The sequence below is a fragment of the Silene latifolia genome, chromosome 9, assembly GCF_048544455.1.
Source record: "Silene latifolia isolate original U9 population chromosome 9, ASM4854445v1, whole genome shotgun sequence".
Taxonomy (NCBI): domain Eukaryota; kingdom Viridiplantae; phylum Streptophyta; class Magnoliopsida; order Caryophyllales; family Caryophyllaceae; genus Silene; species Silene latifolia.
The window spans coordinates 77508484-77525001 of NC_133534.1; the positions used below are offsets into that span (position 1 = coordinate 77508484).

At 39.5% G+C, this 16518-nt stretch overlaps 1 protein-coding gene across 1 annotated transcript; it reads right to left on the reverse strand.

The window, feature by feature from the left end:
* Positions 1–930: 930 nt before the first annotated feature.
* Positions 931–2094, reverse strand: LOC141601241 (uncharacterized). Its single transcript, XM_074421503.1, has 3 exons — positions 1847–2094; positions 1478–1724; positions 931–1386 (listed from the first exon to the last, which is right to left on the reverse strand). Exons 1-3 carry the CDS (start codon positions 2092–2094, stop codon positions 931–933), a joined length of 951 nt encoding a protein of 316 aa, XP_074277604.1.
* Positions 2095–16518: the final 14424 nt, after the last annotated feature.

Consider the following 16518-nt stretch of genomic DNA (forward strand, 5'->3'; position numbering starts at 1 on the left):
TGTCATAAAGAATTCAGTTACTGCAGCACAAATATCTGGGCCAACTATATCCCATGAGTCTTTGAAAAACTTACTTGTGTATTCATCAGGCCCTGGGGCCTTATCATTAGGAATTGAGAACACAACTTGTTTTATTTCCTTATTAGTCACCTGTTTAGACAGAGTAGCAGCATGTTCCTCAGTGCAGAGATTCCCTTTTCCCAAAACATCACTTCTGACAGCTGTGGTGGCCTTCCTACTCCCAAGAAGAGATTGGTAGTATGCCAGAAAGGCTTGTTGGATACTCTGGCTGTCTTTACACAACACCCCATCTTGATCTTCTATTTGGATGACCTTGTTTCTGATACTTCTTTTCTTTATTGCTCCATGAAAATAGGCAGTATTACTGTCCCCATCCTCTAACCACTGAGTCTTGGCTTTTTTACTTAAGAAGCTATCCCTTGCCTTAGTCAAGTATCTAACACTAGCAAGAAGCTCCATCTCCTGGGACAATAACTCAGAACTGGTGGGATCATGTATCAGTTGCTGCTAAATGCTTTCCATATTCTGTATTGCCAGACTTGCTTTATTTTCAATATCTGAGTAGGACTCTCTATTCAGTACTTTCAAAGCCCCTTTAAGACTCTTCAGTTTCTTTACAATACAAAACATTTTAGTGCCATTGTATGATTTGCCCCAATCATTACTGACTATGCTTGTAAAAGATGGTGCTGAGCTCCACATGTTGAAGTATTTGAAGCTAGCATTTTTCCTGCCACCAAGCTTAATATCACTAATAATGCACGGATTGTGATCTAGCAGGCCCTCAGGATAAAAATGAGCCATCATATCAGGGAATACATCCATCCAAGCTTGATTAACCATAAACCTGTCAAGTCTACTGTACTTTCTATGCAAAGGATCCTGCATGTTATTCCAAGTGTAAAAGGCTCATGTGGCATGAATATCAGTCACTCCACAAGTAGCTATACACTGATTGAAGTCATCCATGTCCTCTTGCCTGGTATTACCTCCCAACCTTTCATCTAGAGAAGTTACAGTGTTAAAGTCCCCTGCCATTGACCAAGGTCCTGTATACTGCTGAGCTATATTCTTAAGCTTATTCCACAGGTCAACTCTCTCACTCCCTTCATTAAAGGCATAGATCATGGTAAGGAAGAATTGCTGCTGTGTACATCTTGCAATAACTTTGGCATGTATGAACTGAGCATCATATTGGAGAACCATCACATCAAATAAACTTGGTTGCCATAACAGCCATACCCTACCACCTTTGTGTAGCCTACAATTAGTAGTCACACTCCATCCATCCAACATATTATTTGAAATGTTACTAACATTATCACCATTTATTTTTGTTTCTAGAAGCCCAAATAAGCCAGCTTCCTTATTATGTATAAACCATTTAACAATTTTCTGCTTATTTACACTATTTAACCCTCGCACATTCCAGAAGCCAATATTATGCATTTGAAACAGATTGAGAAGGGTTACCAATTTTTCCACTATCAGGAGGAGATTGTGACTGCACTCCTGATCCAATTATTGTTGCTGCAGGTGTACCTTGTGGTGAGACCACAACTGTCTGGACTGTTTCCTCATCAGTGACTTGCTGCACAAGAGGACTCTGAGCTACCTTCACTGGTGTCACTATAGGGCTAGTTACTCCCTCAGTAGCACTCACCTTAGTAGCTACAGTCTTTGTCTCCAAATCTTTGGTTGGACTGGTTGCCACACCTTTACAGGTTTAGAAGTTTTCATTTTTTGTGGTGCCCCTTTCCTACAGTTGGAAGCTTCATGCCCCAGGCCCTTGCATTTAGTACAAATGGAGGGTTTCCATTCATACTCCACTTTTATTGTTATGAGCTTGCCATTTTCATCCAGGAACTTGACTGCATTTGGGAACTTCATCCCCACTTTCAATTCTACTAGAGTCCTGGCAAAGCCTAGCCTGGTTTTATCTATGGTAGCATGGTCAAATTTAATATGACGCCCAACCCGTCCTGCAATGGCAGGCAGGCATTTACCCCAGAATTTGAGGGGTAAATCATGCAATCTAACCCAGGCAGGAACCAATTTGACATCCTCTTTCATCAGGTCTATATCCACCCCCCACGGTTTGACTATAAGAGGTTTATTGTCAAACATATGGTAACCAGCATTCAGAACTACCTCTTTGTCCTTAAGATCTTTGAATCTCACCAGGAACACTCCATTAGGGAGAAAAGAGACCTTATCAAGAGCATGCTTATGCCAAATTCTATGTATATATCTGTTTTAGCAGGATTTTCCCTGAAGGGATCCGGCTTGATTATAGATTAATTAGGGTATCTAGTTCTATAAGTTTGGAATAATATTATGACTAAATAACAAGGAAGGACTAAGTATAAAGAATATCACTTGTATTATTTTGATAAGCTGAGTACAAATTCGTGTATATAATTGAATATTCAGGAAATAGTGAGAGATAAATTATAAATAACTAATGAATAATGAATGTCTTTACAAATGCTAGATCATGTTATTTATAGTTCTACAAATATTAACGTTGTATTCAATCTCAACGTTCTTCCCAATTGTCGGAGCTGTTACCTGATTAATAGGGCACATTCCCTATTAATCCGGTTGACTCGTTCTTCTCTAACTAATCTTTAGCTTTTCTCCTTTTGCACGTCTTGATTCATGGGAATGATGTAGTCTTATAGTTAGACTTGGTCTTCCTTGAGAATAGGATGTGAGAATTTATCTTTATATAACCGTCTTGTTGCTTTTCAACTTGATCCAGCCTGCTTAAGCATCCTGCCAGGCTATTCCGCACTTACCATCAGGCTTTTCTTCTAGGATTTAGTAGCTTGCTTATTTTGTGGTTCCCTTCGTCTGCCAAGTAGTAGTTAGATTTGTCCGGTCCTCGGTTGCCTCATTCAGCCTAACAGGATCAGGCTAAATTATAGTCATACCAGGCTAATTCGGGCCTAACAATTGCCCCTTGACATTTTACCCGTGCTGGATCAGGCCAGTGGTGAGATGTCAATTTACCGGGCTAAACAATAAAAAGAATCACATTTATTCAAGGACTCTTAGACTTCTAGTGACCGTTAAACACTGCAACGGCTAACCGCATGATGTCATGCTTGACGCTTTTGCGTTTTCTAGGGTTTTTGCACCGTTACTCCTCTTCTATAAATACGGTATTTGTGATGAGTTTATCTTTCACCAAATTTCTTCCACTTTCCTTGCTAAATTTTCTCTAAAATTCTCCCCTATTTCCCAGGAACTCCAGTTTGCTAACTTATAATTTCTCATTAAATAAAATTCATCATTATAAACAAAACAACGAAGGATATGGGAGCCAAAAAGCGTCCCGCTTCCCGAAAAGTCTGCGAGCTCGAACCCAAAGACGTCCATGAGGAGGAGGTGGTTGAAATTGATCCTCCTGCTCGTGCTATAGCTTTTAAATATCAAGATTCTATCTTTTCTGCTCTTCAATCTCTGGATCCTTATTTCCCTGAAGAAAACTTATTGAAAACAAACTATGATAGGGTTTTAAGGGAGAAAAAATTAATTCCTGATTCGACTGAGGTTTGGATTCCCGAGTCTTGTCCAAATCGAGCTAATTGGGTGTCTCCTGGTTGGTTCTGTATTTATGAATGGGCGTTCAAGGCAGGTTGTAAGTTACCTTTTACTCCTTTAATGATTGATACTATTCGTGCTATGGAAGTATCACCTTTCCAAATCATGCCAATGGTTTGGAAACTTATCCACTCTATTGAAAATTTATGTGCCAAGCATAAACTTGTAATTACCATTAATGATATAAAGGCAGTATATCATATGAAGAATCCTTCTACTGGTCGTTTCAATTTGAGAATTAAGTCGAAAATGTCTCCATTAATCACTAACCTGGACTCTGGAGATGTTAAAAGCTGGGCAAAGACTTTCCTGTTTATCCGGACTGAAAGTCTGGGGTCAGGCTTTGACTATTTGAGATATCCTCCTTTGGAGAGTGGTAGGTTTCCTGTACTCTTAATTTGCAATTTATATTATACGAAATTAGGATATTTAAGTTTTACCTGTGCATTTTTGGTAATATTTGTAGCTCCTGATTGGAACTTCGACCCTCTTGACGAGGAGGCTGTTTCAAGGATAGAGGCTTTTCTTTCTATTCCTGAGGAAGAGAAGGCTTGGCCTGCTAGTTTGGGCAGGGATTTATTGCACCGGTGTATGAAGACTAAGATGAGTGTGGTTAAAGTACCCAAAGGCGAGCCTAGCTCCACTGCTCTTTCATGTATGTCTTCTATATGTCTCTATGTCGATTGTTGTCTTCTTATCGCTTCTCTTCTGATATTTATGTATATTCTTTATATATTCGATTTCGTGTCTTCTCTAGGTTGGCCAGCTTTCGCCAAAGACTTGAAAGTCAGGGGTTGCTAGGATTGCTTTGAATGTCCAAGAGCCGGAGGCTAGTGGGAGTGACAAGACGCTTGATGTTTTGGTTTCGATGTCCAGCCTCCCCGGAACCGCCTGTGCTAGTATCACCGAGAGGTCGTTCAGGCTCCAAAAGGAGGAGGGAAGCTGTCATTCCTGAAGAAGAAGAGAAAGAGCCTATTCAGGCTCAGCCAATCAGAAGTGTGTCTGCTCGTATTGACGATATGGATGCTGCCCGGTCGTAGATAAATGATTTCTCTGCTGGTATGAGCAGCCAGCTTTTATCTGATAATGAGTCTTCTACTAAAGTGGTTTCTATCTTGTCTTCTCTTATGACAAAGGCTGCTGCCCTTGCTTCTCAAGCTAAGGAGGTTAGTTGCAAAGGGACTTTTCAATTATTATGTGTTCTTTGTGTTGCTTTGTGTTTGGCTGATTGACTTTCTTTTGTTTTTCTGTAGGGATTGGACGCTGAGTTGGTCACTGCTTGTCAGCTCAGGGATGCCCAGGCTAGGATTTCTGGCTTGGAAGAGAAATTAGATAAACTTAACCGTGAGTTGCACACATCCAGGGGTAATGAGGTAGTACTTCAATCTCAGCTGGGGTCAGCTAGAAAGGCATCCAGGACTGCTTTGGTTTGCGAGGTGGCCGCGAAAAACGCTGAGAAAGTTGTCAGACAAGAGTTGGAGGCTCGCAAGGAAGAGTCAAGACTCGCCAAGGAAGAGCCGGGCTTTGTCGAGAAGCGCAATGCAGATCACCGAGGAAAAATGAAGAGCTTGGTCTTTGAAAAGGAGCTAGTGGAGGGGCGGCTTGCGATGCTTTGCGCGCATTTCTTTGGGAAAGGCCGGGTTGATGCTATGAGGGATCCGGAATCTAACCGGGCTAATTGGGATCCGGATCGGGATGAGACAGCTCTGGACACCCAGTATCCTGATTTGGCCAATATGGGTCAAGAAGAAGAAGTGGATTCTCCTCCTTTCAAGGAGAAATATGGTGATCAGGAAATGGTGGATGGTTGTGAGTCGGTTACAGGTTCGAAGCCTGTTTAGATTCGTGTTTTTTCTTTTCATTTTGGCCCGTCCAGGGGTGTTCCTAGAATGAATATTTATTAGGTATGTTTTGGCCCATCCAGGGGGGATGTTCCTGGAATGGATAATTATTAGGTGTGTTTTGGCCCATCCAGGGGGGATGTTCCTGGAATGGATAATTATTAGGTATGTGGTAAGGCCGGCTTTTTTGGATGAATAAATATTTGGTCTTTGTTGGTTTCTTTTTGTGTTTTGATAAGGTACATTTGTAGTGTTGGATGTGTACTGGATCTGGCCAGTTATTCGACTGGATCGGGTCAGTTTTTTGCGATGGATCTGGCCAGTTCATTGTGTTATGGGTGGGGTTATTGCCTGTCTGGAGGGCTTATGTCCCCTCTATGTTATACAAGCCAGGAAAAGGTTTTTCAGATTTGTGTATTAAATTGAGCTCAATATTTTAAGGCCTGTTTTTGCAACTGAAAGTTGGGTATCAGTTGGATATCAGAGAGGTAGCCCCCAATTTTTAAAATTTGTTTTAAGTAAAGTGCAGTATGTAAAACAAATATTGAAGATTCTACTCGGTAAAAGGAAATATGAGAATATTGACAAGTACTTGGGCACATAATGGAAGAAATTATATAAGACATTTATTCATATAATGGCAAATATCATACATTTAGTTTCATATCAGGTCAGGCAAGAAATGTTAAGATGAAAATTATACCTGGACTGGGAGATATATTTTATATGTGAAATAGTTTTAAGTGTGCAATATTCCAAGCTCTTGGGATCATTTCGCCGTCCAGGGTTTGTAATCTATAAGCTCCCTGGCCGACTATTGAGTCAATCAGGTAGGGACCTTCCCAGGTTGGGGCCAATTTGCCAGCATTCTTCTCTTTTGTGTTTTGAAAAACTTTTTTGAGAACAAGGTCTCGTACCCTGAATACTTTAGCTTTGACAGTCTTGTTGTAGCTTTTTGCAACTCTTTGCTGATATGCTGCCAATCTAATGTTGGCTGCATCTCTTAGCTCTTCCGTCAAGTCCAGGTTGTCCTCCATTAGAGGTATAATGCTCGTTATTGTGTTCAGGCTGCATCTGGCTGATGGAATGTCGACCTCAGCTGGGATTACTGCTTCACATCCATAGACAAAGGAGTAGGGGTTTTGGCCTGTGGATGTTTTAGGCGTGGTTCTGTCAGCCCAGAGGACCAAGGGGAGCTCTTTAGCCCATCTGCCTTTCCTTCTTTCTAGCTTCTTCTTTATGCAGCTGATTATTACTTTGTTACTGGATTCTTCCTGGCCGTTAGCTTTTGGATATCCTGGCGTGGAGGTTACCAGGTTGATGTTCCATTGAGCACAGAAGGCTGCTGTTCTTTTTCCCACGAATTGCGTGCTATTGTCGCATACTATTTCAGAGGGGATGCCATATCTACATATGATGTTGTGTTTGATGAATGCTATGACATCCTTTTCTTTGACTTGCCTGTATGAATCAGCTTCTATCCACTTGGAGAAGTAGTTAGTCATTGCTAGCATGAAAACTTTTTGTCCGGGTGCTTGAGGTAGTTTCCCTACTATATCCATGCCCCACTTCATAAATGGCCAGGGTGCGGATATGGAATGTAGTTTCTCAGATGGCTGGTGGATATATGGTCCATGAATCTGGCAAGCTTCGCATTTAGAGCTGAATTCCAGGCAATCGGCCCTCAGAGTGGGCCAATAATAACCTGTTCTGAGTACCTTGCTTGCCAGGCTCCTTCCGCCTTTATGATTTCCACAGTATCCTCCATGGATTTCTGATAATATCTGTTCAGCTTCTTGTGGTTCCAGGCATCTGAGGTATGGCCCTGCCTGCGATTTCTTAAAAAGCACGTTGTTAATAATAGTATATGAAGCAGCTTTGATTTTGAGTGCTCTAGCATCTTGCTTATTCAGGGGAAGGATTCCTTGTTGTAGCCAATCATAGTAAGGTTTCGTCCATAAATTGGCAATATATATTGGGAAACTTTCATCTTGTTTGTTTATTGCAGGTTCTAATAAGTGTATGATGGGTATTTTATCAAAGTCAAGGGGACTGAAGTTGGATCCTAGGCCGGCTAAGGCATCGGCCTGGGTATTCAAGTCCCTAGGAATTTGGTCAATATTAAAATTGCGGAATTTTGATTTTAAATTTTGGACAACTTCCAAATAAAGCATCATTTTTGAGTCTTTTGCAGTATATACTCCATTTACTTGGTTTGAAATCGAAGGGAATCGAAGACGTACCTTTAGGTTTTGTACACCAAGGTCAATACATACCTTTAATCCAGCTATTAGGGCTTCATATTCTGCCTCATTGTTGGTAGCTTCAAATGCACAGCTTATAGCTTGTACTATCTTATCCCCCTGTAGCGATTTTAGTACTACCCCCAGGCCCGTGCCCCTCATGTTGGCTGCACCATCGACAAATAGGGTCCATTCTAGGTCTGTTTGGTCGTTGGTCAGTCTGTTTACTTCTTTTATTAGGTCGGGTTCTAGGGCTGGACTAAAATCAGCCACAAAGTCTGCTAGTGCTTGTGACTTAATTGTTGTCCTTGGTTCAAATGTTATGTTGTATGTGCTTAGCTGGACTGACCATTTGCACATTCGTCCGGACAATTCTGGTTTCCTAAGTACAGACTTGATAGGAAGATTGATTCTAACTATTATAGGGTGGCTTTCAAAGTATGGTCTTAATTTTGTGCAACTCATAATTAAAGCTAAAACGTATTTTTCAAGCAGGCCATACCTGATCTATGCATCCAGTAGACTTTTACTTACGTAATAGACAGGGTGTTGTTGTCCGTCCGCTTCTTTGACCAGGACTACACCGACAAAGAAGTTTCGTGGACGACGATGCTATACTTGTCGGGGTTCATCTTTGACTGGTTTTGCCAAAGAAGGGAGGAGAGGATAGATATGTTTTCGTGTCTTCAAAGGCAAAATGATGATCGGGGGTCCATTGAAAATCTTTGTTTTTCCTTAGCAGATTATAGAATGATTTGCACCTCTCCGACGATCTTGAAATGAACCTGTTCAGGGCCGCTATTCTTCCTGGTCGACTTTTGTACGTCTTTTGACTGTCTTTGGTGGTTCTAGCTCCAGGATGGCTTTGATCTGTTTAGGGCTGGCTTCTATTCCTCTTTTTGTCACCATATAGCTCAAGAATTTGCCTCACGAGACTCCAAAATGGCATTTATGTGGATTGAGCTTCATATTGAATTTCTCCAGTATTTGGAAGGCTACTTCCGGTCTTTGACGTGGTCTTCTCGCATTTTTGACTTGACTACCATGTCGTCTATGTAGACTTCCATGGTATCTCCTATTTGATCTTTGAACATCATGTTGACTAACCTTTGATAGGTTGCACCGCATTTTTTAATCCAAAGGGCATAGCAAAGATAACAAGATATTCCTCTTTCGGTGATGAAAGATGTACTTTCCGATCCGCAGGTGCATCTTTACTTGGTTGAATCCACTGGAGGCATCCATGAATGTTAACATCTCGTGGCCTGCAGTGGCATCCACCATTGCATCGATGTGTGGCAGGGGAAATGGATCTTTGGGGCAGGCCTTGTTTAGGTCGGTGTAGTCTACACAGACTCTCCATTTGCCGTTTTTCTTTTGGACGACTACTACATTTGCAAGCCAGTCGGGGTACATTACTTCCCTGATCATTCCCATGTCCAATAGCTTGTCAACTTCTTGGTTGATGATTTCATGCCTCTCTGCAGCAAATTTTCTTCTTTTTTGCTGTACAGGCTTAAAGGATTTGTCAATATTTAACTTATGGGTTATAATATCAGCATCTATACCAGTCATATCAAAATGTGACCAAGCAAAACAAGACATTTTACTTTTGAGGAAGCTGACCAGATTGGGTCTGACCGAGTCCGGTGCATCTGACCCTACAAGTACCTTCCTGTAAGGGAATTCTGGGTCCAGAATGACCTCTCCTGTTTCCATCTGTGATTGTGCAATATATTCTTTCCTGACAGGTGACTTTAATTGTTATGCAAGGGACTTACCTGACTTTGAGGGTTTCAAAGCCTGGGTGTAGCATTCCTGAGCCGTCCTTTGTTCTCCCCTGATGGTGGTTATCCCCCATTCGGTTGGTATTTTCACACATTGATGGTATGTTGATGGGATTGCTTTGACATTGTGGATTCATGGTCTGCCCAGGATTACGTTATATGAGGATAGGCAATCCATTACCCCAAATCTTTCATATGAAGCCACGCCTTCCACAGAGGTTGGCAGGCTAATTTCTCCCAGGGTGTTCTTTGTTTCTCCGCTGAACCCAACCAGGACGCTGGATTTTTTGATGATTTTCTCTTCATCTATCTTCATAGCTTTGAGGACGTCAAGCATCACCAAATTGATTGAACTGCCCCCATCTATCAGGATTCTTGATACCTTAGTTGTGCTAATTTGCATGGTAATTACCAAGCTGTCATGGTGTAGATCTAATATTCCCTGCAAGTCTGAGTCATCAAAAGTAATAGCAGGTAATGACTTAGATCTAAGAGGGGGTTGAAGTCTAGACTCCCTGGATATTCTTTTGGCAGCCGAGCTGGTCAGACCACAGATTTCAGATCCTCCATTTATGAACTTGACTTCATAGATGGGGGGAGGAGGAGGATCTCTGCCGTTCCCTGAATCTCTCTTGTTTTATCCTTCATCTTTGTTCTTTGGCTGCTGGATTAAGTCTTTCAGATAACCTTTCTTTAGTAGGTATGCCACTTGTTTCCTGAGTTGGATGCATTCTTCTGTGGTGTGCACGATGTCCTGGTGGAAGTCACACCATCTCGTTGGATCTTTCCTGGGGTTGTCGGATTTTTTGGGCCATCTGACCGTGTCCCCCAAGCTCTCCAAGCGTTTGATTAATCCTGCAGTATTTATAGAGAAGTTATATTCAGGAATAGTTAGTAGGCTAGAAAGGTTACCTTTGTGTTCTTGTGCCATGTTAACTTCAGATCGTTCAGGCCTGGAATAGGGTGCTGATCTAGGGTTGCCTCCTTTCTGGTAGGAGCTTTTCCTATTAGTGTGTCCATAGGCTTGCTTTCCTCCGGACGAGTTTGTTCTGAAGTTGAGATCTTCCTCCAATCTGACATGTTCTAAGGCGATGGATTGAACAGTGGCAAAGGTTGGGCAGGCTTTTTTGGTTAAGTCTGCATAGATGTCACTGTCAAGCAGGACTCCTTGCCTGAAGGCTTCTACCGCTGTCTCTTCGTCACACCTGGGGATGGCTACCTTCTCTTTGACAAATCTTGCCAGGAATTCTTTGAGATATTCTTCAGGAAGTTGCTTTACCCTGAACAGGTTACTGGGTCTCTTGGCCATGTCTCTACTGCTTGCGAATTGTTAATTGAAGGCATTGACCAGTTCTGCAAAATTCTTGATACTTCCATTTGGGAGATTGATGAACCATTGTAATGCTGCTCCAGTCATGGTTGTACCAAAGCCTTTACATATGCAGACCTGCCTGAGTTCACTGGGTATTGAGGCAGCCAACATCTTCTGTTTGAATATGGCAACGTGATTTTGTGAATCAGACGTTCCATCATAAGTTCTCATGGATGGGACGGTAAATTTCTTGGGGAGATCAATTTTTGCAATTTCATCTGCAAAGGGTGAATCAACGAAGCTGTCAACTTCTACTTCACCACAGGTCCGCACTCCGGTATATTTTCTATTTTGTTGTGGAGTTTTTGGATTTCCTGAAGCATAGCCATCATTATTGCTGCTTCAGTTTTGTTTGTTTCATCATTGGGAATGATTTGATTGCCGGATGGGGTATCCTTCTCCGGAGTTCCAAAATTGGAAAAGTCAATGTTTTTGATAATGGATGAGAATGGGGTTCCTGGTTCGAATCTGGTCTTGGAGCCTGAAGCCTGATTTTCCAATTTTTTCTTCAGGTTAGACTCAGATTCCTTCAGTCTACTGATTTCAGCTTCTGCTTGGGCTGCCTTTTCTTGTATTGTCTCCAACTCTTTGATTTTAGCCAAGGCAGCCGCCAATTGTTGTTCTGGGGTGAGTTCTACCATTTTTGTATGTGAATATTAAATGAAGAATGGCAAAAGGAATTTTTTGATTAATGAACTAGATGCCCCATGGTGGGCGCCAATTGTTTTAGCAGGATTTTCCCTGAAAGGATCCGGCTTGATTATAGAGTAATTAGGGTATCTAGTTCTATAAGTTTGGAATAATATTATGAGTAAATAACAAGGAAGGACTAAGTATAAAGAATATCACTTGTATTATTTTGATAAGCTGAGTACAAATTCATGAATATAATTGAATATTCAGGAAATAGTGAGAGATAAATTATAAATAACTAATGAATAATGAATGTCTTTACAAATGCTAGATCATGCTATTTATAGTTCTACAAATATTAACGTTGTATTCAATCTCAACGTTCTTCTCAATTGTCGGAGCTATTACCTGATTAATAGGGCACATTCCCTATTAATCTGGTTGACTCGTTCTTCTCTAACTAATCTTTAGCTTTTCTCCTTTTGCACGTCTTGATTCATGGGAATGATGTAGTCTTATAGTTAGACTTGGTCTTCCTTGAGAATAGGATGTGAGCATTTATCTTTATATAACCGTCTTGTTGCTTTTCAACTTGATCCAGCCTGCTTAAGCATCCTGCCAGGCTATTCCGCATTTACCATCAGGCTTTTCTTCTAGGATTTAGTAGCTTGCTTATTTTGTGGTTCCCTTCGTCTGCCAAGTAGTAGTTAGATTTGTCCGGTCCTCGGTTGCCTCATTTAGCCTAACAGGATCAGGCTAAATTATAGTCAGACCAGGCTAATTTGGGCCTAACAATATCCATTAAGAATCTCCCAAGGGGGATTGGCACCCAAAACAAAACAATAGACTGCCTGATTCCAGTAGTCTATTTCCTCCTTAACATCATCACTAGTAAATTGTAAAATATTTAGAGAAGGTTCGTCCTCATCAGATACAATAGTAGATTTCTTACCACGCTTTGTGATCCATTTGCTTTGCTCAGCCTCATCCTCTTCATCATCAAAGAATAGGCCAGGGACAGTATGCACTTCATGCATAGGTTTTGTACGTAAAACATCTGTTTCCTCTGGTCCTGTTTTCTTTGCAATCTTTTGGCTTGGAATACTCTTCCTCTGGTTCTGTATGCGTTTGATAGAGGAACGTTGTTTGCTCTTAGTCTTTTGTGCTGAATTCCTAGCCATGATTACGTAGAGAAAACAAGGAAAATCAATGCCCTAGGAGAAGTCAAAGTCGCCTGCTAATAGCCTCTCATTAGGGTTTATCCTGTAACTTTTAAGGGAAGTGTGGTAAGGTTTTTTGCATATTATAAATATTTAATAAAACATGATTAATCTTATATGCCAAAAACTATATAGCAAAAACAATTTTTATATCATCAACATGACGATTCCATTTGAATTTAAACTTAATCTTCATTAAATCAGAAACTACCAATTTATCATATGTTTATGTTAACTGATTAAACAACAATATGAAAAATCAAAATGGAAATAATCATCAACAACAAAGGCATAAACTCGGCAGAAAAAAAAAATCGGCAAAAAAAAATTTTTATACCGAAACCCTAATTTTTTTTTTCGAAACCCTTATGTTGTTTACAAACAATTTTATGAAAATCATCAAAATTAAAATTCGTGGCCTTGGCTCTGATACCACTTGTGGGATTTATCTGTATGCATCCCTTTAAATTTTAGGACTATAACGAATTATAACATGATGAAACTAGTCATATAATAAATTGCATAAACAAAATTGTAAAGGATTAAGAAATAACCTTCGGTCCTAGCAAAAACGGCCTAAGAACAATATCAAAGTTGATATTCGCCTATCAGTTGCACCCAAGACGATATGAGAAATGCCCTTTGATTATGCTAGAATCGATCCAAAAATTAACTAATTAATTTTTAGGTTTTTTGTGTTTTTCGTAGAGATGAGAGGCAAGGATTAGGTTAGAATGAATTAGGGTTAAAAAACATCTCACCTTTCTCTTAATAAAACCGAAAAAAGAGAAGGCAAATCGAGATCTTATTCTTTCCTTCATTCGGCCCATAAACCGAAATAACAAGGATTATAATTTCCTTATTTTCGGTTATTCCAAAAATGTATAAAATGTGTTAAATATAAATTGTCATCTAGTGAGGATCGATCCCACAACCTCTTGGTTTGAGTACCCTCACTATTACCACTATGACACATTAATCTTGTTGATATTAAATATAACCGATTACATTTAATTACGAATTAACATATTAATTCGTCCAAGCTAACATTACATACATTTAATTAAATATAACTTATTATATTCAATTTACGAATTGACAGTTAATTCGTCTCAACTAATATTATTTAATCTTCATTAAATAATTGTCTCATCAACACATTGACTAACTGTTTAGTCATATAAGGCATCAATGTGATTATATTTCTATAACCACATCTCTCAAACACATCCTATAGGTGTGACCTTTAGGGACCAGTTGATCACCGCCATCTGTATGATAATAACGTCAAACTTTCTAGCAAGCCAACCGTTATTAGGTAATCGTTAATCAACTGATTAAAATACGAAGTATACCCTTGTGAATCTGTCAGAGATTTACAAATGTTATCACACTAATTTGTAGAGGACACAAGCTCCAAAATTCCGGGCTAAAGATAAATATTAAAGTAATTTTTTATCGACCGAGAGTTCTAAAAGTAGAATCGATTAAGAGGTTAATCCATCCAGTTATATTAATAAGGGATGACTCGGCTCACCGTACCCGTATTAATATGAATTTGGATCTCGGAATCATTTATAATAGTTGGGTAGAGGTCACTATATATATGCAATACTTGTTTACAAGTATTATTAAAACGATAGATGCTAATTATTTCCTTCATTTCCGTTTTTCTAGTTAATTATACGCAATGAATTCATCTAATACTCCTACACCAATCACCATTAATTCATGGCTCCAATCATTCGATGAAAAGTGCTCCGAGTATGACAATGATATGATTAGAGAATTACGCATTGGCATTGGTCAGGATGGAAATTTTTGCTTCTTTACCACCTCCACACCACCCACTCCAATATTAATGCCCACCACCTTGGTTAGAAAATCTTGTGAAGAAAATATCGCTAAACCCAAGGCATCCTTGTTTGAAGAAACAAGGAGAAGTATTAAATTCAGTGGGAGTTCTAGCAAGAGTGTCCTTGCAAATGAAAGGAGTATTGGTATTATTAAAGGGAAGGCAAAGATGGGTGAGAAACCCAAACCTGATAATGAATTGGAAATGGATAGTGAGACTACCAAAACCAAGACCAAGAAGGGTGCCCAATCATATGAGGAATATCATTATTGTAATGTCATAGGCCGTTGGAAGCGAAATTGCCCCAAGTATTTGGGAGATATCAATGTTGGACTTATTACTCCAAGTGAGACTTGGAAATGTGGAAAAGCTAAATAAGAGTGATATAAATCTCCGACAAGGAAATGGAGCTAGGGTAGCCACCACTTCAAGAGGGACTTATGTACTTATTTTTTCTAATAGCTTTAAGTTGCATCTACATAATGGTGATTATGTACCCATTTGTGGGTTAATATCCGTATAATACCCATTAAATTTAGGACTATAACGTAAATTTAACATGCGAATATCGTCATAAAACATAAATACAATAGAGAAACGATAAGGAGTAAGAATCAACCTCGGGTCCTTTGATGCACGGCGTAAAGAACAGAAATCAACAGAGATTCCCTCCTAATTGTTGCACCCAAGACCGTCCGAGATATGCCCTTGTGCTAGAACGTGTTCTCCGATTGCCTTGCAATATTGGGAGAACTTGATGTGAGTTTTTTTTCGAGATGTGAGATCTCGGTTTCAGAGAAAGCTTAATCTCTAAAACCCTAATTTTAATTCACTAATGATGATTAGGTCAGAAGGGAGGAGAAGCTCTCCCTTTTGATCTCCTAATCTCGGCCAAACCGAGTCCATGGGGAGGAAATGGGCTTTTCCATTTCCTCTTCATTTTAACTCGTAGTCCGTACCCAAATGACTAAATGTATATGACGCGGTTTTTATAAATCGTCATCGGTTATCGGCTATTAAAACATCAACTAATAACACGGGTTAGTTGAAGTATTAATACATGTCCGACAAAAACGATATTGTATAATTATATTCAATATACATTTAATTAAATATAAAACGCTTATATTTAATTTTACGAATTAACTGGTTAATTCGCCTTAGCCCATAATATTTAATCCGTATTAAATATAATATCTCAACATCATATTTTGACTAATTACTAGTCAAATAACTTGGACTAACTGGTTAGTCAAAATTGGCATCTACATGACAGTATTTTCATACCGTCACATCTCTCAAACGTATCCTATAGGTGTGACTTTTAGGGACCAGATTGATCACCGCCATCCATCCGTATGACAATAACGTCAAACTTATCTAGCAAGCCAACCGTTATTGATAAACGTGGATCAACTGATAATAATACCAAAAGTATGCCCTTTGATCCTTTTAGAGGTTTATAAGTCCTTGCACTAACTGTTAAGGACACCAACCCCAACAAGCTCCCACTTGTCCGTACAAGTGTATGTGCAATGACGTTATCCGCACTAACTGGAGGACACAAGCTCCAACACCATTTTGTCTAAAACATAATTTCCATTTCTATGTGAGACATGAAAGGATTTATATTTTGCCATCAAAGACAATTATTATATTTTGTTAAAAATAGACATGGCTGTGAGCCATGTCACTTATCTTTATGATATACAAGTTTTAGACACTTCCAACTTATCTTCATAATACGATCCAAAAGACTCAAACAAAGTAATCCAAATGATTTGTACATTTGGCTTTTTAGATTAGGTCACAAAAATAAGAAACGTATTGAAAACTAGTGTCGACTAGAATTATTAGACCATTTGATTTTCAATCATATGGAATATGCGAATCTTGTCTCCTTTGGAAAATGATTTTTACTCTCTTTAGTGCTAAAG